Here is a 26,009-nt window from a genome sequence, read left to right as displayed (position 1 = left end):
GGGGGGGCGGGGCTGCGGGGTGGGAGGCGGGGCTGCGGGGCGGGGCTGCGCGGCGGGAGGCGGGGCTGCGCGGCGGGGGGCGGGGCTGCGCGGCGGGGGCGGGGCTCCCAGTCTGGGTTCCGCAGCCGGCGCCATTCGGGACGTTCTCACGGAAAGGTGAAATGAAACCCAGAAAACTTGGGATGGAAGGAAGACCCTTCAGTCCCCCAAAGACTCTTCCAACACTTCCACCTTTAGCTGCGGCCCAGGTTGCTATTTTATTATTTAAAAATCACCTCAAACTCCCCTGTCTATAAATGTTTATGTAAATATAAACTACTAAAATTAATTACTGGGGAAAACACTATTATCAACATTAGCTTTGATTACACAGGTGTACTAAGATACCCACAAAATGGATTCCACTTCTAAGACTCCGAGGCCATATTTAGAATAAGCTCTGGCATGCCTAATTCTTTCCCAGCTTAAAAGCAAACTTACCTGCTGTTTCCGGTCTCTGTAGCCTCGTATAAAGGACTGTATAATTATTGCATTTTTCAATCTTCGCCTTTCCTCCTGCATAATGGAAGGAGGGAGGTACAATGGGTCATAGTGAAATGACATTTAGCTAGCAAAGACTTAAGAAAAAAAATTATAGAATTTACATACCACAAAATTCACTTTTAAGTGTACCAGTCACCAATTTTTAAAATATTCAAAATTCAAGTATCACCATGATCTAATTTTAGAATACTTTCATCACCCACTCCAAAACCCCCTGTACCCATTAGCACTCACTCCTCAACCCCTGCCCTGGCTCCCCCATCCCTGGCAACCACTAATCAAATTTGTCTGTGTGGGAATGCCTATTCTGGACGTGTCTTATAATGCAATCATATAATATGTGGCCTTTTCTGTCTGACTTTTTTCACTTGGCACGATATTTTCAAGGTTCATCCATGCCGTATCACGTATCAATACTATACTTTTTTTTAAAGGTTTTTTTAATTTATTCATTTGAGAGAGCGAGAATGAGAGAGAGAGAGAGAGCACATGCGAGGGGGGAGGGTCAGAGGGAGAAGCAGACTCCCTGCCGAGCAGGGAGCCCGATGCGGGACTCGATCCCGGGACTCCAGGATCATGACCTGAGCCGAAGGCAGTCGCTTAACCGACTGAGCCATCCAGGCGCCCCAATACTGTAACACTTTTAATCGCCAATTAATATTTCACCATATGGATGTCTCACATTTTGTTTATCCATTTACTACCTGATAGACATTTGGGCTGTTTCCACTTTGGGCTATTATGAATAATACTGCTGTGGACATTCACATAAAAGTATTGTGTGGACACAGGTTTTCATTTCTCTTGGGTATATGCCTAGGAGTGGAACCAACATTTGAGGAATTGCCAGACTGTTTTCCAAAATGGCTACACCATTTCACAATCCCACCAGCATAGTAAGACTTATAATAACAATTTTAGTTTTAAGTATAGAAAGAATACAGACAACCCAAACATCGATTTTGAAAGCCACTTTTCTTATCTCAAAGCAGAAAATTCCAGTTTTGATTAAGGCTGTCTTTAAAATTTTCAGTGACCTAGCAAAAATATTCATTCTTCACATCACCGTAACCAATGCAGCTCCCACTGTTTGAAAGCCTACTATGTGCCAGCCCTAAGAGAGACACTGCACAATCATCTTTAGACAACTACTATTCCCCGTTTTATGATGCAGAAGCTGAAATTTCCATGAAGATAAAGTGATGCTGGAAGACCTAAGAGAGTCAGAATTCAGAGCCAAGTGTGACACTAAAACCTGTACTCATCCTACCACATGACATTGTTTTATGTCTTCTATGAATGCCACCTGCCAGGCTTGAAATACACATGTGCACACACACAATCCTAGGACGGCAGAACACCAATCAGGTCACCCAAGTGTACTTCCTGAGCTTCAAGTGGTTATAGCAAAGGAACCCCTGAGCTTAAACCTAGTTTGGGAATCTATTCATTACTACGATGATTCTAAGAGCCCTTCATTAAAAACCCATATATGGTCCCATCAGTTTTCAAAACGTTTATTTTTATTCATTCAGGTGTTCACTAAGGAGGAAGTTTTGGTAGCATTCTAGCCTTTTGGCTGGGACAGGGACTTTTAGAGTCTCAAAACTGGAGTTTAAACATTATCTTTAATAACCCATAATTATGTTCGTGAAATTAAAAGAGAACTGGGAAATAAATGAAACAATCAAAGAAAATTCTAGAATTAAAATAAAATCTGAAATTCAGCATTCAATAGATATATGTAACAATTAGACACTGGTAAAGAGATAATCTGTAAATTAGAAGTTAGGTCAGAAGAAAATATCCAAACCAAAGTAGAAATATTCAAAAGGATAAATATACAGAAGAGTATAGGAGACATATATGACACAATGCAAAGGTCAAATATGTACGTAATTTGAGTCCAAGAAGAAGAGGAGAGGAAGAATGGAGCAGAAACACTACTCAAGATATGAAGGCTGAGAATTTTCCAGAAAAGATGAAAAGACATCAACCAATAAATATTTCTCGTTTCAGCAGTCATTTTCAACTGACAGCAATTCTACCACCCAGGGGACATTTGGTAATTTCTGGAGACATTCTTGGTTATCTCACCTGGAGGGAGGGAGTACTGTGGCATCTAGTGGGTAGAGTAGAGGCCATGGATGCTGCTAAACACCCTTCAAATGTACAGGATAAGCCCCCACAACAAGGAATTATCTGGTCCAAAATGTCAACAGAGCTGAGGTTGAGAAACCCCGCCTAAAACCCTTTTATTTGCTGTTTCCTCCACCAAGAATGCTCTTCCTCCAGCTTTCCATAAGGCAGCTTCTTTTTCATCCTTCAGTTATCAGCTCAACTCTAACCAGCTCAGAGAGTCCTTCCCTGAACACCCTTCCCCATCACTATCACCTTACTCCACTGCCTTCATGGCACTTATCACTGGCTTACATCTGTGCTCTAGAACCCAGCAAGAACATTATCCATCTTATTCACTATCCATATACCCAGCAAGCAGCACAGTACCTGGAATATATCAAGCTCTCAATTAATATTTGTTAAAGGAACGAATGAATTATTAGAAAATAAAACAAAACAAAAATCTGGAAAAGTAGGCCATAAAATACCATAATTGCTGATTAATCAACAAAATAAAGCCATTTTGAGAAATTGTCACCAGAGAGGTGAAATGTAAAATAAAGAATATATTAAAACAAAAATAAATAAATAAAATAAAGAATAAAACAACTGTCACTAGCTCCATTCGTTTATTTATCTTCTTCACAAATAGTTAAGAAATTTGCCTTAACAGTGAGTTTTCTTCTTTTGCTTGGCAAAACATGAACATGATACACTAAGCCTGTCTAGATCTTCTAGAAACCATTATCATAAGCAAGCAAGTGAACTTTATAAAAGCCTGCCCGCCCCCCCTTTCTGGAAACTGCCCTTTTAGTCCATCTTTTTCCACACTGGTTCCAGAATAAATTACTTATTATAAAATCCAAAAAATCCAGAAATGCTTCTAAAATTTAATAGATATATATGTTATGTCACATATAACATACATATATCTACACACCTGTATGACAGTAAAGCCAAGACTTATTTAAATGCTATGGAAAAATGCTTATTTAAAGAGACTATTACGAAACTGTTTTTACCTCTCTCTTTCTTCTTTCTTCCTGAGTACGATGTAAAAGAGAAGCCTTTTCTTCCTAAACACAAAAAGAGAAAAGATAAAGAAGGCTAATTTCAAATTCTAAAATACTCTCAAACAAAAATTATACAATGTCTTAACCAAAAAAGGATTCTAAAGATCATACAAACATTCTGACTTAATGAGAAATCTGAGGCACAAGAGGTTAAACAGCCCCCCCGCCAGATCACAGACCTAATTAAAGTTAGTATTTCAGTAGTTTTCTAAGAATAAAATCTGATTTCTTTACACACACAAGAGAGTTCAAGTAAAACTGGGAATATCTGAATAATATCAGTGCATTATATCAATGTCAATATCCTGGTTGTGATTATAATACTACAGTTTTGCAAAATATAACCCCCCCCAGGGGAAATCAGGCAATGTGAACAAGGGATTTTTCTGTATTATTTCTAACAGCTGCACATGAGCCTACAATTACCTCAATAAAATTTTGATTTTTTTATGAATTCATTTTGATGAATTTTTGATGAAACAAAATTGAGTATTGTTACTGAATTTTTAAAAATTCTCTTTTCATCATAAAACTAAATTTTGAACAAAATTACTGGTATATAGAAGGAACCAAAGTAATAAATGGGAAACTTAAACATTTCAAATGAAATAAAAATACTTAAAGATAACCCTCCTTCCCCCCAGAACTGTTCAAGTCTATATAGTGTATGGGCATTTTATTTTTATAAATGTAATCCAAAAGAAAATTAACAGTCCAAGACATTATATATGAATCATTATAAAAATGAATAAACAGACCTCTTAACAAAAACAAACACAACATCAAAGCAGTGTCAGAAGGCAAGTAATTAAGCCAATTTAAAATTATACATTGATATGTGAATAAACAGTGTGCAGAATGAAAAGTTTCTCACTGACAAAATTTAAAGCCAAAGAAATAAATCCAGGGCACCTGGCTGGCTCAGTCAATGGAGCATGCAAATCTTGATCTCAGGGTCATGAGTTTGAGCCCCATATATTGGGCACAGAGCTTACTTAAAAAAAGAAAAAAGAAAGGAAAGAAATCCTCCAGATATTTCCCACTATAAATAATCTCATTTCTTGAATTTCAAATAAAAAGCCTTTATCTACCACATGACCAAAGTCAGAAAAATGTTTTGTTTTAAATTTTAATTAAAAGGAGGAGGGGGAATGGAAAATTTAAAGTAAAAAGTGCAAAGTTATGATGGTCAGAATTTGGGAAAGCTTCTAGAAAAAAATTTCTAGCCAGTATCCTTATTTACGAATAGAACTGTTTGTGTCTATGCTTTCCTTTCCTTTTATCTCCATTTGATCAGATTTAATATATGTTCATTATTTGGTTAGAGCTAAAAAGCCAAGATTCCTTAAAATAATATACACTGTTACAACTATGAAAAAATACACTTAAGTTTGAAATTAGGGTGGGGGCATGGGGTAACTGGGTGATGGGCATTAAGGAGGCCATGTGATGTGATGAGCACTGGTTTGTTATATGCAAGTGGTAAATTATTGAACACTACACCTAAAACTAATGATGTACTATATATGTTGGCTAAGTGAATAAAAAAAAATTTCTCTGAAATTCAACAAACCAACATTTTACCTTAAAAACATGGTACATAATGGTACATGCTGGCAAAATAGCCACTACATTTACTTCCACGTACAGATAAGCTCCTAGTCCTCGCTAATCTAAAAGCCGCACAGGCTCCAGTACCTCATTTTCCCTGACCACACTATTGCTTTCATCTGCTTCAACATCTGGCACGTGTAGGTATTCAACACATACTTATGAAATGACCGAACAAACATTTCCTTTAAGTCAAACCCTGCAGTCTAAAAGACGGCATAACCCTAACAGCTGAAAAGCACTTTTGGATACCTGCAACACAGCACTTAGGTTGCAATATTTTAAAAATCAAAATAGGTACTCAGGATCAAAAAGCACACTTAGATTCTAATTGAATACTGGAATTTCTTGGAAATTCTATCTTAAGTTTGAAGCTCATGGTATGGGAGGAGCCACCACAGCAAGAGAGGCAATGCTGGATGTGCTGAGGGTGAATAGTCTTAACTTTTGATTACCTGTAGATCCAAATCCCTGGACACAGGACATCATACAAATGTGAGGGTCATTCTCTCACCTGTGCTCAAGGGCTATAACGTTTCCTACTCAAAAGACAAATTCGGGCGCCTGGGTGGCTCAGTCGGTTAAACGACTGCCTTCGGCTCAGGTCATGATCCTGGAGTCCCGGCATCGAGTCCCGCATCGGGCTCCCTGCTCAGCGGGGAGCCTGCTTCTCCCTCTGACCCTCCCCCCTCTCATGTGCTCTCTCTCTCTCATTCTCGCTCTCTCAAATAAATAATCTTTAAAAAAAAAAAAAAGACAAATTCATTTCAAAAAAATAAGGTATAGCAAGCCAATCCAAAATAATGGATGGACACACACACACCCAATACGTAATTTCAACAATAAAATCGTGTTTTTGAAAATGCTAATAAGGCCTTTCAAAGCGTACTCATGCCCCTTAAATACTCTGCAGACAAAAGAAAACGAGGGCGCCTGGGTGGCTCAGTCGTTAAGCGTCTGCCTTCGGCTCAGGTCACGATCCCAGGGTCCTGGGATCGAGTCCCGCATCGGGCTCCCTGCTCCTTGGGAGCCTGCTTCTCCCTCTGCCTCTCTCTCTCTCTCTCTCATGAATAAATAAATAAAATCTTTTAAAAAAATTAAAAAGAAAAGAAAACGGTCTACAGGGAGAGGTGACCAATCCCCTACGTCCAGTCGGACACACTGCAAAGCCGACTGACAGCAGCACCATCTACCGCCAACACGGATTCGTCTGCGCCCGTCTACTGTGCCCTAGAGCACAGGAAGACAGCGCAGGCCACGTGTGCCACACACGGAAAACTAACAGGGAGGCCACGTGTGCCACACACGGAAAACTAACAGGGAGGCCACGTGTGCCACACACGGAAAACTAACAGGGACTGAAGGCTTCTGTCCACACACCAGGCAATATTCTAAGCCCTTGGCTTCGGTTAATTCACGTATTCCTCAAAACTAGCCTATGAGGTAAGTACTATTATTTTTCCTATGAGGAAAGTGAGGTTTGAAAGTGGTAGATACAGGATCTGAACTCAGATGGCCTAGAGCTTAACCCACTAAGCAGTATGCTATTTACTTTGAAAAAGAACATTAATTGTTATTTTACATTTTGGGAAATTTAAACAAGTCTTTGTCTTCATTATACATGAGTAATCTGAAAGATGTATCAGAAAGGAAGAGAGAGGGAAGCCACAGAAAAAAAAATTTTGATCTTCAAAATTTGACAAGAAAACCTGGGGAGCAGGTGGTGTTGAGAACCACGGGACACAGAATGTCTAGAAAAGGCAAACGAAGCAATCAAAAAGATCAGGACAAAAAGGCTACCATGAAAAGTCAGCCCAGCACAGAAAGAAAAGTGTGACAGAGTGCATAACTGATGTCTACACATGATGTAAATTATCAATATGCAGCCCCTAAACATGTAACCAAATTCCAGATCAGAACCAGAGTCTCTTGTATGTTCCCCATCTCGAAGAATGTATCCATTCAAAAAGCATTCAAATGAGGCACAGGGGGTGCATTTATCCACTCAACAAATATTTAGTGAATCACGTATCATGCCAAGCACTAGAGATTTTAAAAGTAAGTGAGGCATTTGCTCCCAAGCAGTTCATAGTCTGGTGGGAGAAAAAAGAAGCTTGCTTCCTGAATACTTGCCTTGTACCAGACACAGTTCTAGACACTAGTGGGGAGGCCTGACTAGGACAGACACAGTCTTCGCCCCTGTGCAGAGGCATGGACCGGGTATAAGCGCGGGGAAAGGAGACCTATTCTGCCTCAGCGACTAAGAGAACGCTCAGAAGAAAAGGCAAATTTGAAAGGCAACTAGGAAGGACGTGTTCCGCAGGGTGACAGGATGGGAAAACTTCGCAGCAGAGGGACAGAACACACGGTCGCAGGACCGGGGAGGAGCCAGACTCGGCAACCGTCGTGGAAGAGTCAGGTGGGGACCGGAGAGCTCTACTGCTGGCTGTGGAGCCTGTCTCACGGCAGGACGGAGGGGAAGGAGACGATAATAAACTTACAATTCAGTGCCGCTGAGAGGCCTGAGGGACTAATAAATATAAGAACTATCTCTTCTCAATGCTGTTATTTAAATTAACCCAATTTATGCAAAACCTATTACACTGTCCTTATTGTCTATTCCAGGTTAGCCTATCTGAGGACCTAACTTGAGTACCACCAATGTGCTCTAAGGGATCAAGTTCAAACAGTCTTAGCACAGGAACATTATGGTCAAAACATTTCCTCCTCTTTCTCCCGACAACTTCTCTTGCACCATCCCCTGATGCTGCCTCAAGTGCATCTCTCCCTCCAACTGTCCTTCAAGCCTCAAATGCCCTGCTTCCGTCTGCCCAATCTGGCCTTCCTTCCCTCTTGACCCCAAAACACACACGTAGCAAGCACCGCTCATCTTAGGTGAGACTCCACTTAAATGTCCTCTCTCCCATGAGGGAGAAGCTCTCCCTAGAAGACCACAATCTCTCCTACTCCTCCACATGATAAACTGGTGAGTTCACCAATGTAACGAGATTGCCTTGGCACATAAGACGTTCGTGGAAGTGTACTTAGCACATAGGGCTTACAACTCACCACGCAGAAAATGACTGTGTCTGCACCAGTCAAAATCATGGAGGCTACATAGGTATCCTCTACAAAGATGCTGCCTCCAAAGTGTTGCAGGAGATCACTCTCCAGCACACCATGCCAGAGTGCTCGTGTGGGTATGATTATTCTGCAGAGGAGTGCATTTTAGCTTCAGGGCAGAAAATAAGAAAATGAAACTTGAACTGTATCAGCTAAAGCAGCAAGTAATGAATGATCAGAGTAGGAACAGAGAGCGAGTGAGGCCCCTAAGCAGGGAAGAGCAGACTCTGACGCCTGTGCTGTCCGAGCGGAAGCAGCCCTGCAGGGCGCACACCCGACAGGAAGAGACACCCAGGCTGCTCCCCTGCAAACCAAGCTCAAACCACACAAGCGTGGTAATACTAAATATTTAGCGGCGTTTGGATTTCTGTGCCCAACAAAGGCTCTAGGATTTTACCACTTACAGACATAATGGAGTGTCTAAAGAGAAAAACATTTTTTATCTTAGTGCACCTGAAGAGAGGAAAGAGTAAAGGTAACCTTAATTGTATTTGTTTCTCCTTCAATAAATTATAAATTCCTTCAGAATAAGACCTATGTCTTATTCTTCATAATCCTGATATTTAGCATTGTGCCTAATGTAATGACTGAAGGATTAAATTTAGAAAGAATAAAGGTACAGCTGGGAAATCTGAAGCTCGAAAGATTTTAAAGTTGAAAAAAAAAAGTCATGATAAATTGAGAGAACAGAATGTAAAATCCCTTATCTACTGAGGCTGACATCAGAAAGACCTACATCTTCCTACCAACAGTTAGTGCCACCAAAATCAGAATACTGGCCAGACGAATCAATAATACCAGTGTTCTAAACACCCTCAATAAGTCGACAATTTCAAAAACGTTGTAAGTACTATTACAAATCTCATCAGTACTCCTTACGTCATCAGTCACCCTTATAACTGTTGATTAGCCCAATTCCCAATTCCTCCCGGAAGAATGACTGCTTAGATGGATAGACTAGCTCCTCCAACCCCAGGGTGCTCTTGACATGCTAAACCCACCCCTAGAAAGAAGTCTTTAAACAGACCGCCAGAGCAAAATCCTGCCTAAGCCAGCAGAGTAATCTAGAACATAAGCCTACAGTTAGTTACAGCAGAAACCAGTGGGAGTGTGACCACAACGGTGGAAGAGCCACCACATCCTCTCCATACCATGCCGTGGCGAGGCACAGGGGATGGAAGGTAAGGAGGGGACAAGGCAGGACCTCTATCTTGGTGCCCCTGCAGAGGGAGGGGCGAAGAAAGAGGACTCGGGCCCGGAGCCCTCCGCTTCCTCTCCGACTAGACCGCCCTACACCGGCGTCTCAGAGATGCTCCTCCACCACCTTCAAAGGCTCACCACAGCTATACCCCCTGGACTGTTAATCACTTAATATTATTCTTTAAATGGAGTTTTAGAACTTTCTACTTTGAATTAATTCTAGACAAACTTGCAGAAAGGATACATGAGTTTCCTTATCCCTCTCTTACTCCACTGCTCCCTCCATAACCAGAATACAATCAGCAAGAGCAGGAAATTAACAGTGGCATAACATTACTAACTAAACTACACACTTTCTTAGAAATTCACCAGTTTTTATACTAATGATCTTTGCCTGTTCTAGGAGCCCATCCAGGATCCAACACTGCATTTAATTACTATTTCTTCCTAATCCATACCAATCTATAACAGTTCCCCCACCTTTGTCTTTTATATCCTGGGCTCTGCTCCTCGATTTGGGTTTTTCCAATATTCTCTTATGACTGGAGTGTGGTTATGCAATAATGATAGTAGTGGACTTTAATGTATATGGTAAAACGTGTATCTATCTGTGTCTCCATACTTATATAAATGACCAGTATATAAATGAGAGAGAAGAAAAATCTCTTCTCGCAGAATTCAGTTAATAAATGTAGAAGGAAAGAGGAAAACAATCACCAAACACCTCACAGTAATATATGGTGGAGACAACATCTACTGATGTGTGCTAAAATTAGTGGGCAAAAGCTTGAGCAAGAAAAATTAAAAAATAAACACTGAATTACAAGAAAAACCTAATAAATTTATTTATGAAAAGCCCGATCAGAAACTAAGCCCCTCAAAGCAAAAGAACTGTTTATCATCACAATAAAGGGGTATGAGGTGCTATGTAAAGTTTAAGAGGAGGTTAAGTTTATAATTTTATTAATTTTGATATTGGACAACACAGAGAATACTAACTAACGTGTTTATCATTCATCAGGCAAATGTTATTTAATTGCCTTCCCTGACAGAACTGGATTCTAAAAATGAATTCCTAGCCAGCACACCAAGTGTGACTTTGGTTCAACAAACTTTAGTTTCAAGAAAGTCTCCAGGGCCTGATCTTCTGAGTGTGTCCTTTTATTTAGTACTATTCTCGTGATGATTTTTTAAAAAGCGGGTGGGGCTTGCGTCTATCCACTCACCACACTCCTGGAGGCCATCACTCTTAACTCTGTACATATGGTATTCAAAAGACTTTCTTGAAGTTGTTTGCAATTCTTACTCCCACAATCAAGGTGTGCTTCCCATGGCTTCAGGTAAAAAGTTGACTCCACAAAGAACTGCCATTCCTCTTGAAGTGACTATCGAGACCTTCCTGCTCTCAGTACAGGAAGAAGTGGGTGCTTGTACTTACTGCTCAGATCTTCACAAAGCTAGAGGGGTAAGTCACCTGTCACAGGAGTGATGAACTGACATTCTATCAGGTACTACTCTTAAATCCTGGAGATGAACAAAACTGCCTTTTGGATACGAAAGGGTCCAGTTTCTGGGGCTGGAACACACCGGATCAAACCTCCTACTGAACCACCATAGTGTTCTGTACCAACTCTGCTTTTCTCATGACAGCACATGTTAAGTCTGTGTTAGTCTGTCATGAAGTCATCAACACATTTTAAAAGATTTCCTCTAATTTATGAGTTAGACAAAAAAGTTTTCATGGACTTGTTTATTCAACTCATAGCTGAAAAACAGCAAAGGATGTGCCGATTTCAAAATGTCAGTGAGCTCCTTGGTTGGCAGTGAGCAGCACCAAGTCTGTCTTCCCTGGGAGATTAACAACTGGCCCTAATTGTTTATAAGTGAACAATGAACTAACTCACTGGACAAAGGAATCTCAACAACTATGTTATTTGTTTTGCTACTAATCACCACTTTTCATCATAACTTTTCATGTATTTTGCTAATTACCAGCTCTAGCCTTTGCAATTAAGTATAATGCCCCAGACGAAGTGTTCTCAGCTTTTCATTTTAACTCACCACCTCATTCTGCACTTACTTTCAGGCTATTTAGAAACCTTTCCTGTTTGTTCCCAAAAGTTTAACAGGTTGGGGGTGGTATGCCTTATGGTTTCAAAATAAAGCTTGAGCGTGGTGGTTTCACACTGACATCTGGCTCATAATGGGATAGGTTCTCTCTCTCAGCCAGTGCATGAAAAACCACGTTTCAAAAACTTTTTTTTTCTTAAAGATTTTATTTATTTATTTGACAAAGAGAGAGAGCACGAGCACAAGCTGGAGGAGCGGGAGAGGAGACAGGCTCCCGCTGAGCAGGGAGCCCAACCCGGGGCTCGATCTGAGGACTCTGGGATCGTGACCTGATATGAAGACAGATGCTCAACCGAATGAGCCACCCAGGCGCCCCTCAAAAATCTTTATCATATTTGTTTGTGTTTCCTATGCAGGCTGTAAGTTTACAAGACTAAAAAGCTAGTTCCAGTGGGTCATTAACGTGGTCCTTATTATAAATGAAGATATATGATGACAATCATAATTATCCTTAGTGCCTTAATTTGTAAGACAATCTTTACCTTCAGGCTTTAAAAATGACACATTTTCTGTTGTTATAAAACCTAACCCATGCATGTCAGACACAGCAGTTAGGTGGAAAAAAATAAAGGCATAGGCATGATCCTAATTTGCTATTACCAATACCTACGTGTAGCTCACACGAGTACACAATTATCAGCTTCTGAAAGTGAAATTTCATCATGCTGCTAGAAAAATAAACAAACCTACAACAATGCATAAGAAGAGTCAGTATACAGAAATGCACACTAGCAACACAGACTATATACAGAGCCCACATTATGTATGCATACATTCCCAAAATGCAACCACTGAATACTGACAGATCACTGGCAAGCCTAGCTTACCACAAAGCTCCCTAACTCTAATCTCACCATGAGCTAGCATTTCAGAGAAATCACAGGTTTGACACCCTAGTCATATTTTTCTATTGGACACCGAAACAAACACTGCTAAGTTTTTAAAATGCTCCTTCGTACATGCCACCTAAATCATCACACACTTTGGGATAAACAGTGACCTATACAACAAGGGTAAAGCATGAATAGACAGGTCAACGTCAGAGGGTCTCCGGGAAGACTCATATGGAAACAGATTCATCATGTGATAAAGGTGGCATTTCAAATCTATACAGGAAGTGTACTGTTCAATAAATATGATAGGAAAAACTGCATGACCTAAATAAACGACAATGTATCTCTAGTCTTCACATCAAGAGATCCCTGATTGATGTAAGATTTGTGTATGTGTGTGTGTATAAAGCACTATAAAAATATGTGAAGATAATATGAGAATTAAAAAACTCCCATGTGGAATAAGAGTTTAAGAAAGATATATCACACATTAAGTCTTGTTATTGTTTGTCATTACTTATTTAAAAAATAAATTTGAGTACATAAAAGAACTTTCTACACAGAAAAATATAACACACGTTAATAAAATGACAAAATAGGAATATTTGTAACAATGCAAAACCAACTGTTTGTAAAAGCTCTCCAAAATAATTTAAAAAGATCTACAATCAAATAGAAAAATTAGCAAAAGCTATACACAGTGCAGAGGGAAATAAAAATCTTTTAAACAGAAGAACTTCATTTTTACTCATTTGAGGAAAAAATGCAATAGAAACACAATGAAATAGGCTTTTTGACCTATATGTTTGGCAAAGAAACTCAGATAGCATGCTGTGAGTTATAGAGGACGGCAGCTACTTTCATTTGCTGATAAGCCTGCCTTGGCAATATAGGAGAATCTATTAAAATTCAAAATGTGCATAGCCTTTGACCTAGCACTTCTAGGAATTTAGCCTGTACATATTAAAGGCACATATACAAGGATATGTGCTGCAATGTTGCTTAAATTACCAAAAAAGACAGTAAACGGCCATTAAAATACATGACAGCTAACTAAGTTACAAAACATTCATTACACTGAGGATCGTCCAGCTTTTTAAAGGGATGCAGTCCATCCACCTGCACTGAACTGCAACCATCTCCAAGATGTGTTCTCAGGGGGTAGGTGCCACAGTCTGTTGAACATCCTCTACAGTGTGCTCAAGTAAGAGAAGAGCATGCCCCTGACGATTCCGTGTGCAGACTAGCCGGGACGACAGGCAAGAACCTGTGAGAGTGTGACGCAGGATCAGGGACTGGGGGACTGAAAGGTGGGGAGACCGGGATTACTTTGCACTGTTATTTCCTACTGCTTGAATTATTATCCATGCCCATGGAATACTTTCACTTTTTTGTAAAAATAAACTAATGAAGCTATGGGAGAACATTAATTTTTAAAAACAGCTCAACATAACCAAGAAAAAATCCACAGTGAAGTGGCTGGGAGGAAAAGAATAATAAAGTACCAGTAAAAAGAACATTCAGATTTTGATTCTTAACAAGTTTTTGGTTCCAACTTATTATACATGTACTTGAAGACATTTTACCTTCTAAATTCTACAGGTCTAGAAAAGTTAGGAATTCGAAGGGCAATTATATACCAGTTTCATAAAACACGCTCATCAAGTGTTTCTGGAATGACTAAACCTGTTGTTCTTCGGGAGGTCTGGGTACATGTTACTTTCAACGCTAATCTCACCTCCACCGCTGTGACACTAACCCTTTTCATCAAAATGTAAACAAGAGTAAATTACAGCAAACCTCTCTATTTGATCTTTGAGCTTGAGGCACAATATCTTATCTTCTCTGAAAATTAAATATGGCCAAACTTCAAAAATACCATTAACAAACAGGTTTTTAAATGGGGGGAAAATGCCTTTTTTAAATGCAGATACCTTTAGTAGTAACAAAATGAAGTTTTTTAAAATGTTAAGTCATATATAGTTTAAATTAGACTTCATTAACTATCAGAATAAAAAACATTATGGTCACTGAAGTCAAAGTACATTTATATAATATGACTTCCATACACCAAATGCTCAAATGGGCTAATCATTTATAAAAGGAATGCTAGCAGGCTTATTAATATCTTGATTTCTAAAAACAACAAAGTTTCCTTTGTTTCACTACTTGGGTTATCTTCCTTTAGCAATTTACTTCATTTAACAGTGTAGATAGAGTAATCAGTTTCACACCTGTTTTAAGTTAGTATTTTCCCACTCTCATGTACTAACATAATAAGCACAGTTTTACACAGTTCAAAGAATATTCAAGTAAAACATTTCCTTTTGAGTTAATTAAAATGTTAGCAAAAGTATTATTTGTGAATAATACACAATCTATGATATGTGGGTTTTTCCCTAAGAGCCTCTATGAAAATATAAGAGCAACCAACTTCATGTACATGCAAAAAATATTTAAAGGGGCATCAAATACAGTAATAAAGTACTAAATATCATATTTATAAAACAGAATGTGCAATATGATTCCTAATTCAACAAATATATAGAAAAAAACTAGAAAGAAATTTACCCACATAGTAGCAGTGTTTTATTTCTAAATGGAGGGTAGGGTTCCGAAGAGGTAGTTTTTCTTCATTTCAGTATATCTTAAATTTTTTTACAATAAACATTATAAGTAGACAAGAGCTCACTTTGAAATAAAGTATCCAAAGCAAAATGCAATAGTTTAATCCCATTATAACAAATTCTGAAAGATTTCCTTTTCTTATATAAGAACTGGATGGTAAATATGGCACCATTTTAATAGCAAAACCCTGGAAATAACCTATAGATACATACACACACAGACACACAGAAACACACATAAATAGGGAAGTGGTTACATGACACAAACCATGTGTGGAATAGCATGCACCTGTGAAAACAGAACTACCGAGACCTAAAGAGTCATCACTAAGCTACAACACTAAGTAGAACAGTATATTCCCTCATTTTTATTGAAAAAGTGATGGGGAATATATTTATGTTTAGCCTAGTTCTGAACAGACATTGAGGAAACTGGTACTAATGGGGATATTGGGAATTTCAGTGAGGGGAAGGTTTCATTATAAGCCCTTTAGCTGGATTTCACTTTTTAAAATTTTTTTCAATTAAAAAAAAAGTTAACACTGTTTCAAAGGCCCCTCGTCTTGAGACTGGAAATGGAAACATTATTTAGGCAAGGAAGATCTGTAATAATTCAGTTTGACTTTCTCATTATCAAGAACTACAACTTTCATATTACAAGATGTGAAAAAGAGAGGCCCAAAAAAGATAAGCAACTAAATCACAGACCGTTGGTTACGGAGATAAACATTTCTTCCGGTTTCCGTTGTACTTTTAACAATTTCACATTTTGTAGCAAAGATGTGATATGAATCATGCTGCTTGCCAACACACTAGAGTTTACTAATGTTCCTTAAAAATATTAGAGCATTTAAAGTTTCATTGTAAGGAAAATTAGTTTAAAAAAGATGTAGGATTTTATCAGAACCACCTTCTCAGTGCCTGCAGGCCATCCATGTTCCTCGACTTCCCCCGCGGTTAAAGGAGAGCGTTAAATAAAGTGGGAGGCAGACGCCAGACAGGCAGGCTACACGACATAGCAGAGCATCATGGAGAACAGACCAGGGGTCCTGAGCTTGGTAGTTTTCACTCAAGTTCTGGACCTGATGAGCTCTGCTGTCTCCCTCGGAAGGATGTGACATGGAGTGCGGACGCCCCCAGGAGTCACAGAGAAATGAGGGGGCACAACAAGCCAAACGCCCTGCAGGAGGACAAATATGGAGGACAGCCTCCTATGTCACTGCAACAAGGAAAGAGAGAAATGGGACTCCCTGGAGACAAAAATGTCCTCCGAGGCTGACAGCAAGGCAAAGATGTGCAGCCAGCACGTAACTGCCACACCGATACAATTTTTTCTAGAGAACAAAGCGTATCAAAAGCCTTTACAATGTGCATACTTTGACCAAGCAATTCAACTTCTTTTAATTTAACGTAAAAAATAATGATAAATTGTTGGCTCTAAAGATGTTGTTCACAATAAAATAAAAATAACCTAAACATCCAAAAATAAAGCATAAACATATATACTTCATACAAAGTTCATGCAATGAGCATGTATAGTAATTTTTAAAAATTAAACAAAATTTTAATTTTAGAAAACAGATTGAATGACTTAACTCTCAGCTTTGGGATAACATAGAGTCAGACAGAAGATAGGGAGGAACGGCTAGAGCAAAACAAAGAGCCTCAAAGTCAAGCCTCATACATAAGGCACGCGGTCCTCCAATGAGCCCTGCTTTTGCACACTCTGCCTCCGTCAGTAACGACTGCTGTCTGATGGCGAGTGTGGCCACCCACGTGTGGACATACATGCAGGCTTTCTGCTCACCAGGCCCTGACTGCATGGCCCCTTTCTCTGCTTTCTCTGTACATGTTGGCATCCCTCAGAGTTTTGTTCTGACCCTACAAGGCTTCTCAGAGGAACGCTTTCCCGAGGATTCCGGTGCATCTCACAATCTCAACCACCTACTGATGGACGCCCAGGGTCTACCCAAAGGTCCCAACCAGTGCTTCCTGAACATCCCCAAACATCTCACATTGCACAGGCCCCTAGGAAGGGAACATCCTCTTGGTTCCCGGAGTCACTATCCAGGCTGGTAATCCCAAACACCTGGAGCGACCCTCTCGTTGCAGAGCTCATCAATTCTGCCTCCTCAACAGCTCTTCAATTCCGCTCCACTCAGCCTCCCCCCTGGCTTTAGGCCCTCATTACTCTTCTGCACGGCTACACCTATCTCTCACCTGGCTTCCAACCACCTGTACTGCCCCGCACTCATCTCTCCCAAAACCTCACTTCAATGCTTAAAATCCTTCACTGGCTCACCAGTGTGCCTGGATATGCCAAGTGTGACCCCCAGAACCCTCTGTGATCTGGCCCCCGACTGCCCGTCCCCAGCCTTCTCTTCTCCTACCCTGACTCCAGCCATGTTGAACAATCTGTAGGTGAATACCACTCCTCCATGGCTGGACAACTCCTTCTCACTGATGGCAACAATGTGCATACATAAACAGCAGTAAGAAACCCAGTCCAGCACACAAAAGCCTATGGCAATAACCTTATACCATTTGCCAGAACTCCAGAGTTCTGGAAACAGGACACACACAGTACTAAAAGAAAAGGAAAACAAGCTTCCTCCCTTCATTCTGGTATAGGACTGTCCAAAAAAATTCCCAATGAGCAAAAATTTACCACGATACTCTCCTACTTCACTCACCTCTCTTCCATATCCACGTGTGTCTGCCTCATGCCCTACGGTTGTCATGGTGACGCTCACTCCAAAATTATCTACTCCCCCCCCCGCCCAACTGCATATCCCCCTTTTCTCCAAGGGTGGTTGGATTAAAGAGGTAAATGACCTAAGTAAATTCACATTGCTGCAAATAAATATCATCTGCTTAAGTTTCCAAGGCACAGAGCTACAAAGTTGTCTCCGAGTCAACTAAGTTTCATCAAAATGTCTACTGAAAAATTATTTGGTCAACAATTTTTGCTTTATAACTGTTTCATTATTTACATAATAGTTACATAGCTAGTAACTACTGACTCAATATAGAAGAAAAGGAAAGCCATAATATTTAAATCTGAATAGGCTGAGATAGAAAAATAACATATATAAGTCATGTGGTATTAGCATTTACAACTTAGCTAAAACTGACACCCCTTCTGTGGTTTTAGAATATTTCCACAAATTCTTTGATGCTGCTTGCCTTTAAGAGGTGGAACTTAACTTTACCTTTCACCTTGAGGGTGGACTGGATGGACAAACCGAATATAGGACGAAAGCGTATGTGACCTTCAGGACCACCTCGTACAGGCCTGCTGCTTTCTCCTGCCCTCTCACATCACATGCCACGTCATGAGGGCATTCAAGCAGCCCTCAGGAGATGTGCGCGTAGCAGGAGCTTTAGAGTTCAGTCAGAGCTTCAGACACCTGAGCTTCTGAGAGATGCTGAGCCAGAACCACCCCACAAGCTGCCCTCAGATACCTGTCCCACAAAACTGACTGAAATGGCAAGAATGTACTGCTTTAAGCCACCATTACACTGGAATAGAGAACATGTCCTTCATTTACTGGAAATTAAGAAAGTGGTAAAGTAGATATCATGACTGGTTTTTGTTTTTTTAAGATTTTATTTTTAAGTAATCTCTACACCCAATGTGGTGCTTGAACTTACAATTTGGAGATCAAAGCTGCATGCTTGGGGCGCTGGGTGGCTCAGTCATTAAGCACCTGCCTTCAGCTCAGGTCATGACCCCAGGGTTCTGGGATCGAGCCCCTCATCGGCCTCCCTGCTCAGTGCGGAGCCTGCTTCTCCCCCACTCATGCTCTCTCTCTCTCAGACGAATAAATAAAAATCATTAAACAAAACAACAAAGTCACATGCTCTCCTGAGCCGGCCTGGCGCCCCAATATCATGATTGCTTAGACTAATATTTAAATGCTCACTGCAGTACTGTCTTGTAATCTGCTTATTTCCATAAACAATGAATCATTTTAATAAATATAACAGACACTAAAATATAGATATTAATAAGCAAACATCATGACCACTTTAAATGGTTGTATAGTATTCCATTACATTGTTATATTACCATCTGCTTAACAAATTTCCTACCGTTAGACATTTAGGTTGTTTTATATTTTTAATATGATGACTATCGCCACAATCATCATTTTTTCCCATACATCTTTCCTATGCACCTGTCAAATTAGTTCCTTAGGATTAATTTCTAAAAGTAGAATTACTGGATTAGAGGGGATGTACCTTGTTAAGACTTTTGATGCTAAACTGCTCCCCCCCTCCAAGTAGGTTGTGCCAATTTACACCATCAGGCATGTCCATCTTTAACCTGATTACCCCGAAAGGCAATGAACTATAAGGAGACAAGCCAACAGAAGAAAGTTCCCGCTCCTGCCTTCCCATTGACAAACGCTGTAAATAAAGGAAGGTGTGAAGAGGCCACGGCTGGAGAACAGGAACATGTAGAAAGCGGCTACTCTTACAGTGGCATAAAATCAAGGTCACTGTTAAGAATAAGATGTCTAACTTCCAAACTTCTAGCTGTCTGCATTCTACGAAAAGTTATAAGAATAAAAGGAAAGTCACAGAAGAAAACTCCCTATTGCTTTTGCAATAAACTCTTTTGAGGCTCTTGTGCAGTCCTATGACACTTCCTATGTGTTACCTTAGTTAAGGGACTCAGTGGGCAAGTCCCTAACCCAGAAAATCAGCTTCAGTGTGCACAGCCGGACAGGGACTGGTGAGGCTAGGTGCCTGGAGAACAAGACTTAAGGAGGTTCTTGCTCTGCGGGTGGCGCGGGTGCAGGGCCAGCCAAGAGAGTAAGGGCCCCCTTAAGTCCTGCAGTTGTACAACTTGAGTGAGCGCCTCCCTGAATTCTGTGCCTTAGCTGCCTTGCTTGCCTCACCCTAGGCCCTGATTACAAGTACAAAGGGAGTTAGACAAATAGTCACAGCCTTCTAGTCCGCTTGATTTCCCTAAGAACAAAATCAAGAATTCCTCACCTTATCTGCTACAAGGAACCAGTTTTCTGGTCCCATATATGAAGGCTACCAACAATTATGTTCAAGAGAACAGAACTGGTACTGCTAGATAAAACAGTAATGTAATAAAACCAGTCCTGACAATAAATTAACATTCTTAAATCTAATCTCAGAAAACATTTTTACTCTACTTAATGCCAGATCTGTAAGAGTTTTATTTTCCACTGCAATGTACACAGAGGAGCATGACAACACATATACCAAGTGCCAACTTAAAAAAAAAATAGCAATGGTCATTCTGATAGGTATGTAGTAGTATCTCATAGTTTTAATTTGCATTTCCTTGATGACACATGATGTGGAGTGTCTTTTCATATGCTTATATGCCATCTGTATATGTTACCTTTTGCCCATTTTTAAATTTTTTTTTATTAATTTTTTTAAGTGGGCTCCATGCCCAGTGTGGAGCCCAATTTGGGGCTTGAACTCAGGACCCTGAGATCAAGACCGGAGCTCAGATCAAGTTGGATCCTTAACTGACTGAGCCACCCAGGCGCCCCCAGTTTTGCAGTTTCTTATAAAACTAAATACTCATACCACAGGATGCAGGGAGTATGGGGGAGGATGAGTAAGTAAAGGAGGGAGGATTTTTAGGGCAATAAGCTATTCTGTATGATACTCTTAAGGTTGGATAATATGTCATTATACATTTGTCAGAACCCACAGAAAATACAACACAAAGAGTGAACATTAATGTATCAGTATTGGCTTATCAATTATGACAAATGAACCACACTAACGAAGACGCTAATAACTGGGGAAATGTGAGGAGAGGGGGCAAAAGGAAACTCTGTACCATCTGCTTGACTTTCTTCTATAAAGCTCTAGAAAATAAAGTCCTATTTTTTTAAAGCAATGGACAAAAAGAAATAATATTTCTACTGCCACTCTTCCTCAACTGTCTATGCAAAGCTGGAAAGAAATTTTAATTTCCTTCCTCCTACCTTTAAAGTTTTCCAGGGGCGCCTGGGTGGCTCAGTCGTTAAGCGACTGCCTTCAGCTCAGGTCATGATCCCTGGGCCCTGGGATCGAGCCCCACATCGGGCTCCCTGCTCAGCGGGGCGCCTGCTTCTCCCTCTGACCCTCACCCACTGTTTGTGCCCCCCACCTCTCTCTGACAAATAAATAACTAAAACCTTTAAAAAAAACAAAATAAACTTTTCCACATCCACATCCATTTCTTCCCTGTAAAGCTCAAAATATTTTTCTCGGGACGCCTGGGAGGCTCAGTCGGTTAAGAAAGAGTCTGCCTTCGGCTCAGGTCATGATCCCGGGGCCCTGGGATCGAGCCCCGCATCGGGCTCCCTGTCGGCGGGGAGCCTGCTTCTCCCTCTGTCTGCCGCTCCCCCCGCTTGGGCTCTCTCTCTGACAAATAAATAAAATATTTAAAAAATACATTTTTCTCTTCTGCTCACACCTACTTCTTCCCGCCCCCTCCCCCAGGACTCTGATAGCTCTGCAAAGCCTCCCTCCGCTACCCGCCCCTTCCCCAGCCTGCAGCTTGCTCAAGTTTCTCCCATCCCCCCAAAAACAAAACCTTCCTTAGACCCTGAATGCAACCTTCTTCAGGTCCTTTTCAAAAAAGATCTAGCCACTTTCTGACTCCCCATTCACTCCGTGATGTACTGAAGTCTGACTTCCAAGTCCTACTACCCTGTGGCCTGTTACCCCATAAAGTCACCCTGGGCTTCGTATTTGTTAGTGTTCCCTCACTGCACCCCTGCAGCACCTGGCTCTGTGGTCGCTTCCCCCCATCTGCCCCAGCCCCAGGCCAGGTGTGATTCTTTCCTAAATAATCTCCTCACTTACTAGATGTTACAATATGCCACAAGCCACACCCCACCCCAAACTCCAGGCCTTCCCTAGGGACTTCTTTCTGAGTCACCTATCTGTTGGTAACTACTAAATCTGCATGTCTAGCCCAGATTTCTCCCTCATTTCATACATGTACAATCAATAGCCTGTTACACATCTCTACCTATGTCCACAGAAACCCAGACATTCTGTTCAACAACCACTTCCTCCTCTTGGAGAATCTGCTCTCTACAACTCATACATCTAGACTGCTCTATTTGTACCAAAGATTCCAACCCCCATCCCAGACTCAGCTCATCAGGTGGGAAGCTGACCCAGACCAATCAGATTCCCTCTCCTGAGAAATGGGAATTGAGATCCAACGATCTCAGTAGGGTGCCTCAACTAGGAAATCATACACTGCCAAGGTCACATGCAAGTAAATGAGAGAAAGCCAGTCAGCAGAAAGCCAAGAATGAAGGAGACAGCACAGCCCAACACCAAGAGTAACCACCTTGGTGCTGATGACTTGGTGTCTGGGTATGTTCCTGTCCTTACATTCTTTGAGATACCATCATATTCTTCCCATACACTTTTTCCCCCTACTAATCAATTTTCAGTGGATTTCTATACTTGTAATTGAACGGTCCCTAAGATAGTCTTCTCTGCACTACAAGAAAGGAAAAAAAAAATACTACCCATTAACTATGTCATGCCACCAAGATGTATCCTGATTTCAGAAACATTAAAAAGTAGGAAACTGTGTAACTTAGAATCAGTGGAGTCCAGTATATACTTACTCTGTGTGTACCCTTCCACTCACTTAGAATACCCTTCTTGTTTCCCACCAACCCTAATTCTATCCATCCTTCAAGGCTAAGCCCCAACCAGCTCTACCCTTTCCTGGACCAGCCCTAACAGAAACCTACAATGTAGTAACTATTCTCTACCATTATTTGACTTCTAATTGTGTAAGTCTTTCCAATTTTAGTATATGTGCTGCCGAAGCGAGCACTCTAATTGTTTAAGTCTTATCTCTCCAACAAGATTATAATGAAGGCATGGAAGTTTCCTTATTACGTTTCAGATGCTACACAGAGCCTTTACAAATAAACATTAAAAATATTCATTTAATTTGGAAAAAGAAAAGATGTATTCAAAAGGTGGCAATATTCAGTTTTCCACCAAGCTCAAGAAAGGAGGTAAATTACAAATAACTTAATACATGAAGGAAAAACCCTTATAACCTTTTGCCTTTTAAATTAGGAGAAGGAGGGCGCCTGGGTGGCTCAGCTGATTGGGCGACTGCCTTCGGCTCAGGTCATGATCCTGGAGTCCCGGGATCGAGTCCCGCATCGGGCTCCCTGCTCAGCAGGGAGTCTGCTTCTCCCTCTGACCCTCTTCCCTCTCGTGCTCTCTATCTCTCATTCTCTCTCTCTCAAATAAATAAATAAAATCTTTAAAAAATAAAAAATAAATTAGGGGAAGGAATTACATTGTACCCAAAGAGAATTAAGGAAAATATGCATTTGTAGGTGCTCGACAATTTTGCCAGGAAACAAAATTAAAACTATAACTACAATGAAACTACACCCCCACCAGAATTGCCAAAATTAAAGGACTGACAATAAGAAATGTTGAAGGAAGTGAGGCCACGGACGGCCTCAGACAATGCAGGTCCGTGCACTAGAGCTAAGCTAAGTGTGTGCATAACCCAGCATATGAGCGGGTGTGCCCTCCAGAAGACACCATAAAAACAGAATGCATCGACTATGCTGTTTTCATACACTGCAACAAAACAAGGAGAATGACCTCCACCTCTCAGAATGCGAACCCCAAAACAGGAACAAACTGTATGTGACTCCATTAACACGAAGTTCAACAGACAAAACTAATGTACAGTAACAGAGATCAAATAGCAATTATCTTTGGGAGAAGGAATATTGAATGGAAGGCAGCAGGAGGGAGCCTATGGAATGCTGGGAATGTTATTTGACTGGGGGGGTGGTCACAAGGGTGCAGTCATTCGTAAAAATCCTTCCAGCTGAACCTGCAGTTGATTTCTCACCCAGATTCCAGGCCAGAGCACCCATCCCCCAGCTGCTGTGTGTTAACTACTGTTGGCTCCTTAGTAGCTTCCCAGGATAACTGCCCTCAGCCAAGGGCCAGCAGTGTCACACTCCCACCCTCAACCCAACGGCGGACCGCAGCCAAAGACCAACTGATATGGGGGGGTGCAGACAGAATTACAAAATTCTAGCCCCCTTACCTCAAGAAAGGACAGTTCTGTGATGCCAGCCATGGTCCCGCGTCCTTGGTGGGATTGGGCTACAGCTAGACTCCAAGCAAGAAGACCCCTTTTCCCTGCCCTCTCCTCCCCCCCCCCAATTTCACTTGCACCAAGGTGACCTCCTCAAGCTCTTCTAGGGACATGACCTAAAGCACGTACAGTTAATGTTTAGTCTATACCTTAATCAAAAAGAAAAAAAAATTGTTTTGCACAGCTAAAAACAAGATGTGCAATCTCCCCCTGAGATTCTGATCAATAGATAAGAATTTCCTCAGACTTGAGTTGTGTGACTATTTGAGAAAACAGCACCCAAGCAGGGCATGCAGGGGCACTCCTGTCTATGAGAGAAGTCACAAGAGGTGACATGGATTCTGAGGTGACGACCTGTCACCAGCTTCACCTGTACCCTAGATCTGCCCGGAGGTGCCCCAAGGCCTCTTCTACACTCCACGGGCAGAAATACCTCTATCTCATTTGTAATTTTCATGACTACCCAAACCACTGAATATGACCCATGCCAATCCTGCCATACCTACACAGTACCTAGTTTTAATACTTAGTCCTGCAGCCAGCTACCTTCAACCAATCACTACCATGCAAATCTCACGGCTTGAAAATTACAGTTCTCTCCCAACTCCCCACTGGGTTCCCTTCCTCTGCCCTAGGAAAACATCACACACACACACACACACACACACCCCACACCCTGAGCCCGATTTTAAAAGGATGTTCCTACTTGGATTTGAGCACCCACCAAGGATTATATGTCAATCCAGTTATTTAAGTGTAACCTACAGAACATACTAATAAAGAAGCAAAACAGAATATACAAAGCATTTAAAAGACATTTAAAAAAATTCTTTGGTAAACAATCAACTAACCAGATTCACTTAAACTTTTCAAACAAGTACGCAGACCACACTTTTATTTTTAAGCTGGTAACACCAAACCAGACAGAAAAGGCAGCCTATAACCCTAACCCTAACCCTAACCAGGACAGTGGAGAAGCGGTGAGAGACAAGGGATGAAGCAACGCCAACCCTGAACTATTTATGAGCAACATCCCTGAATCGATAGACGCCAGTCATCAGAGAGGACACAGAGCGACCGCAGCCGGTGCCCCCTTACCCCACACAACTAAAAGACTAATACAGGGCCAAGCCGAACAGAAAGACGGTCCTGGAGTCTCTCCAGCAATGCTTCCAGAAAGCTGGTGAAGAATAATCTAACAGCTCTGGATTCAAGCACGTGGCCGAGGATGAGTTCTGCCTCGGTTTCAGAGACTGTTGACATGAACAAATACACCCGTTCACTTTCTACAACAGAAAACACTCCTTGGGCAGTACTCTAAGAGCAACCGCTATCACAAGTCAAGGATGATAAAGTATCCAGCTTTCACGCCTGAAAAGAAACCTGGTGTCCTCAGCCCGAAATCGGAAAGGCTTCCCCCTTCGGCACCCTCGCAGCTCCTGGCGCGGAAGGCGCGCGCACTGCCGCGGAGTCCGGTCCACAGAGCCCTTCTCTTCTACGAAGCACCCGGAGCAGGTGGCCCAGCAGCGCGCCCGGACCCCCGGCCGGACCCCCGGCCGGACCCCCGGCCGGACCCCCGGCCGGACCCCCT

General features: G+C 41.3%; 1 protein-coding gene across 1 annotated transcript in view; it reads right to left on the bottom strand.

Moving 5' to 3' along the window:
- Positions 1-26,009, bottom strand: part of UBE3C (ubiquitin protein ligase E3C) — a 118,998-nt gene that overhangs the window by 92,075 nt on the left and 914 nt on the right. The window contains exons 2-3 of the mRNA XM_025859133.2: positions 3,687-3,740; positions 481-555 (exon numbers count right to left, since the gene is read on the bottom strand). Of these exons, the coding sequence (XP_025714918.1) occupies positions 481-555; positions 3,687-3,740 (129 nt within the window). The remainder of the gene's footprint in view (positions 1-480; positions 556-3,686; positions 3,741-26,009) is intronic.

Source organism: Callorhinus ursinus, unplaced genomic scaffold (assembly GCF_003265705.2).
Source record: "Callorhinus ursinus isolate GAN/ISIS: 27379988/994484 unplaced genomic scaffold, GSC_fseal_2.0 scaffold99, whole genome shotgun sequence".
NCBI classification, from domain to species: domain Eukaryota; kingdom Metazoa; phylum Chordata; class Mammalia; order Carnivora; family Otariidae; genus Callorhinus; species Callorhinus ursinus.
The sequence above is the reverse complement of the archived record's forward strand: the minus strand, read 5'-3'. Positions and strand labels throughout refer to the sequence as shown.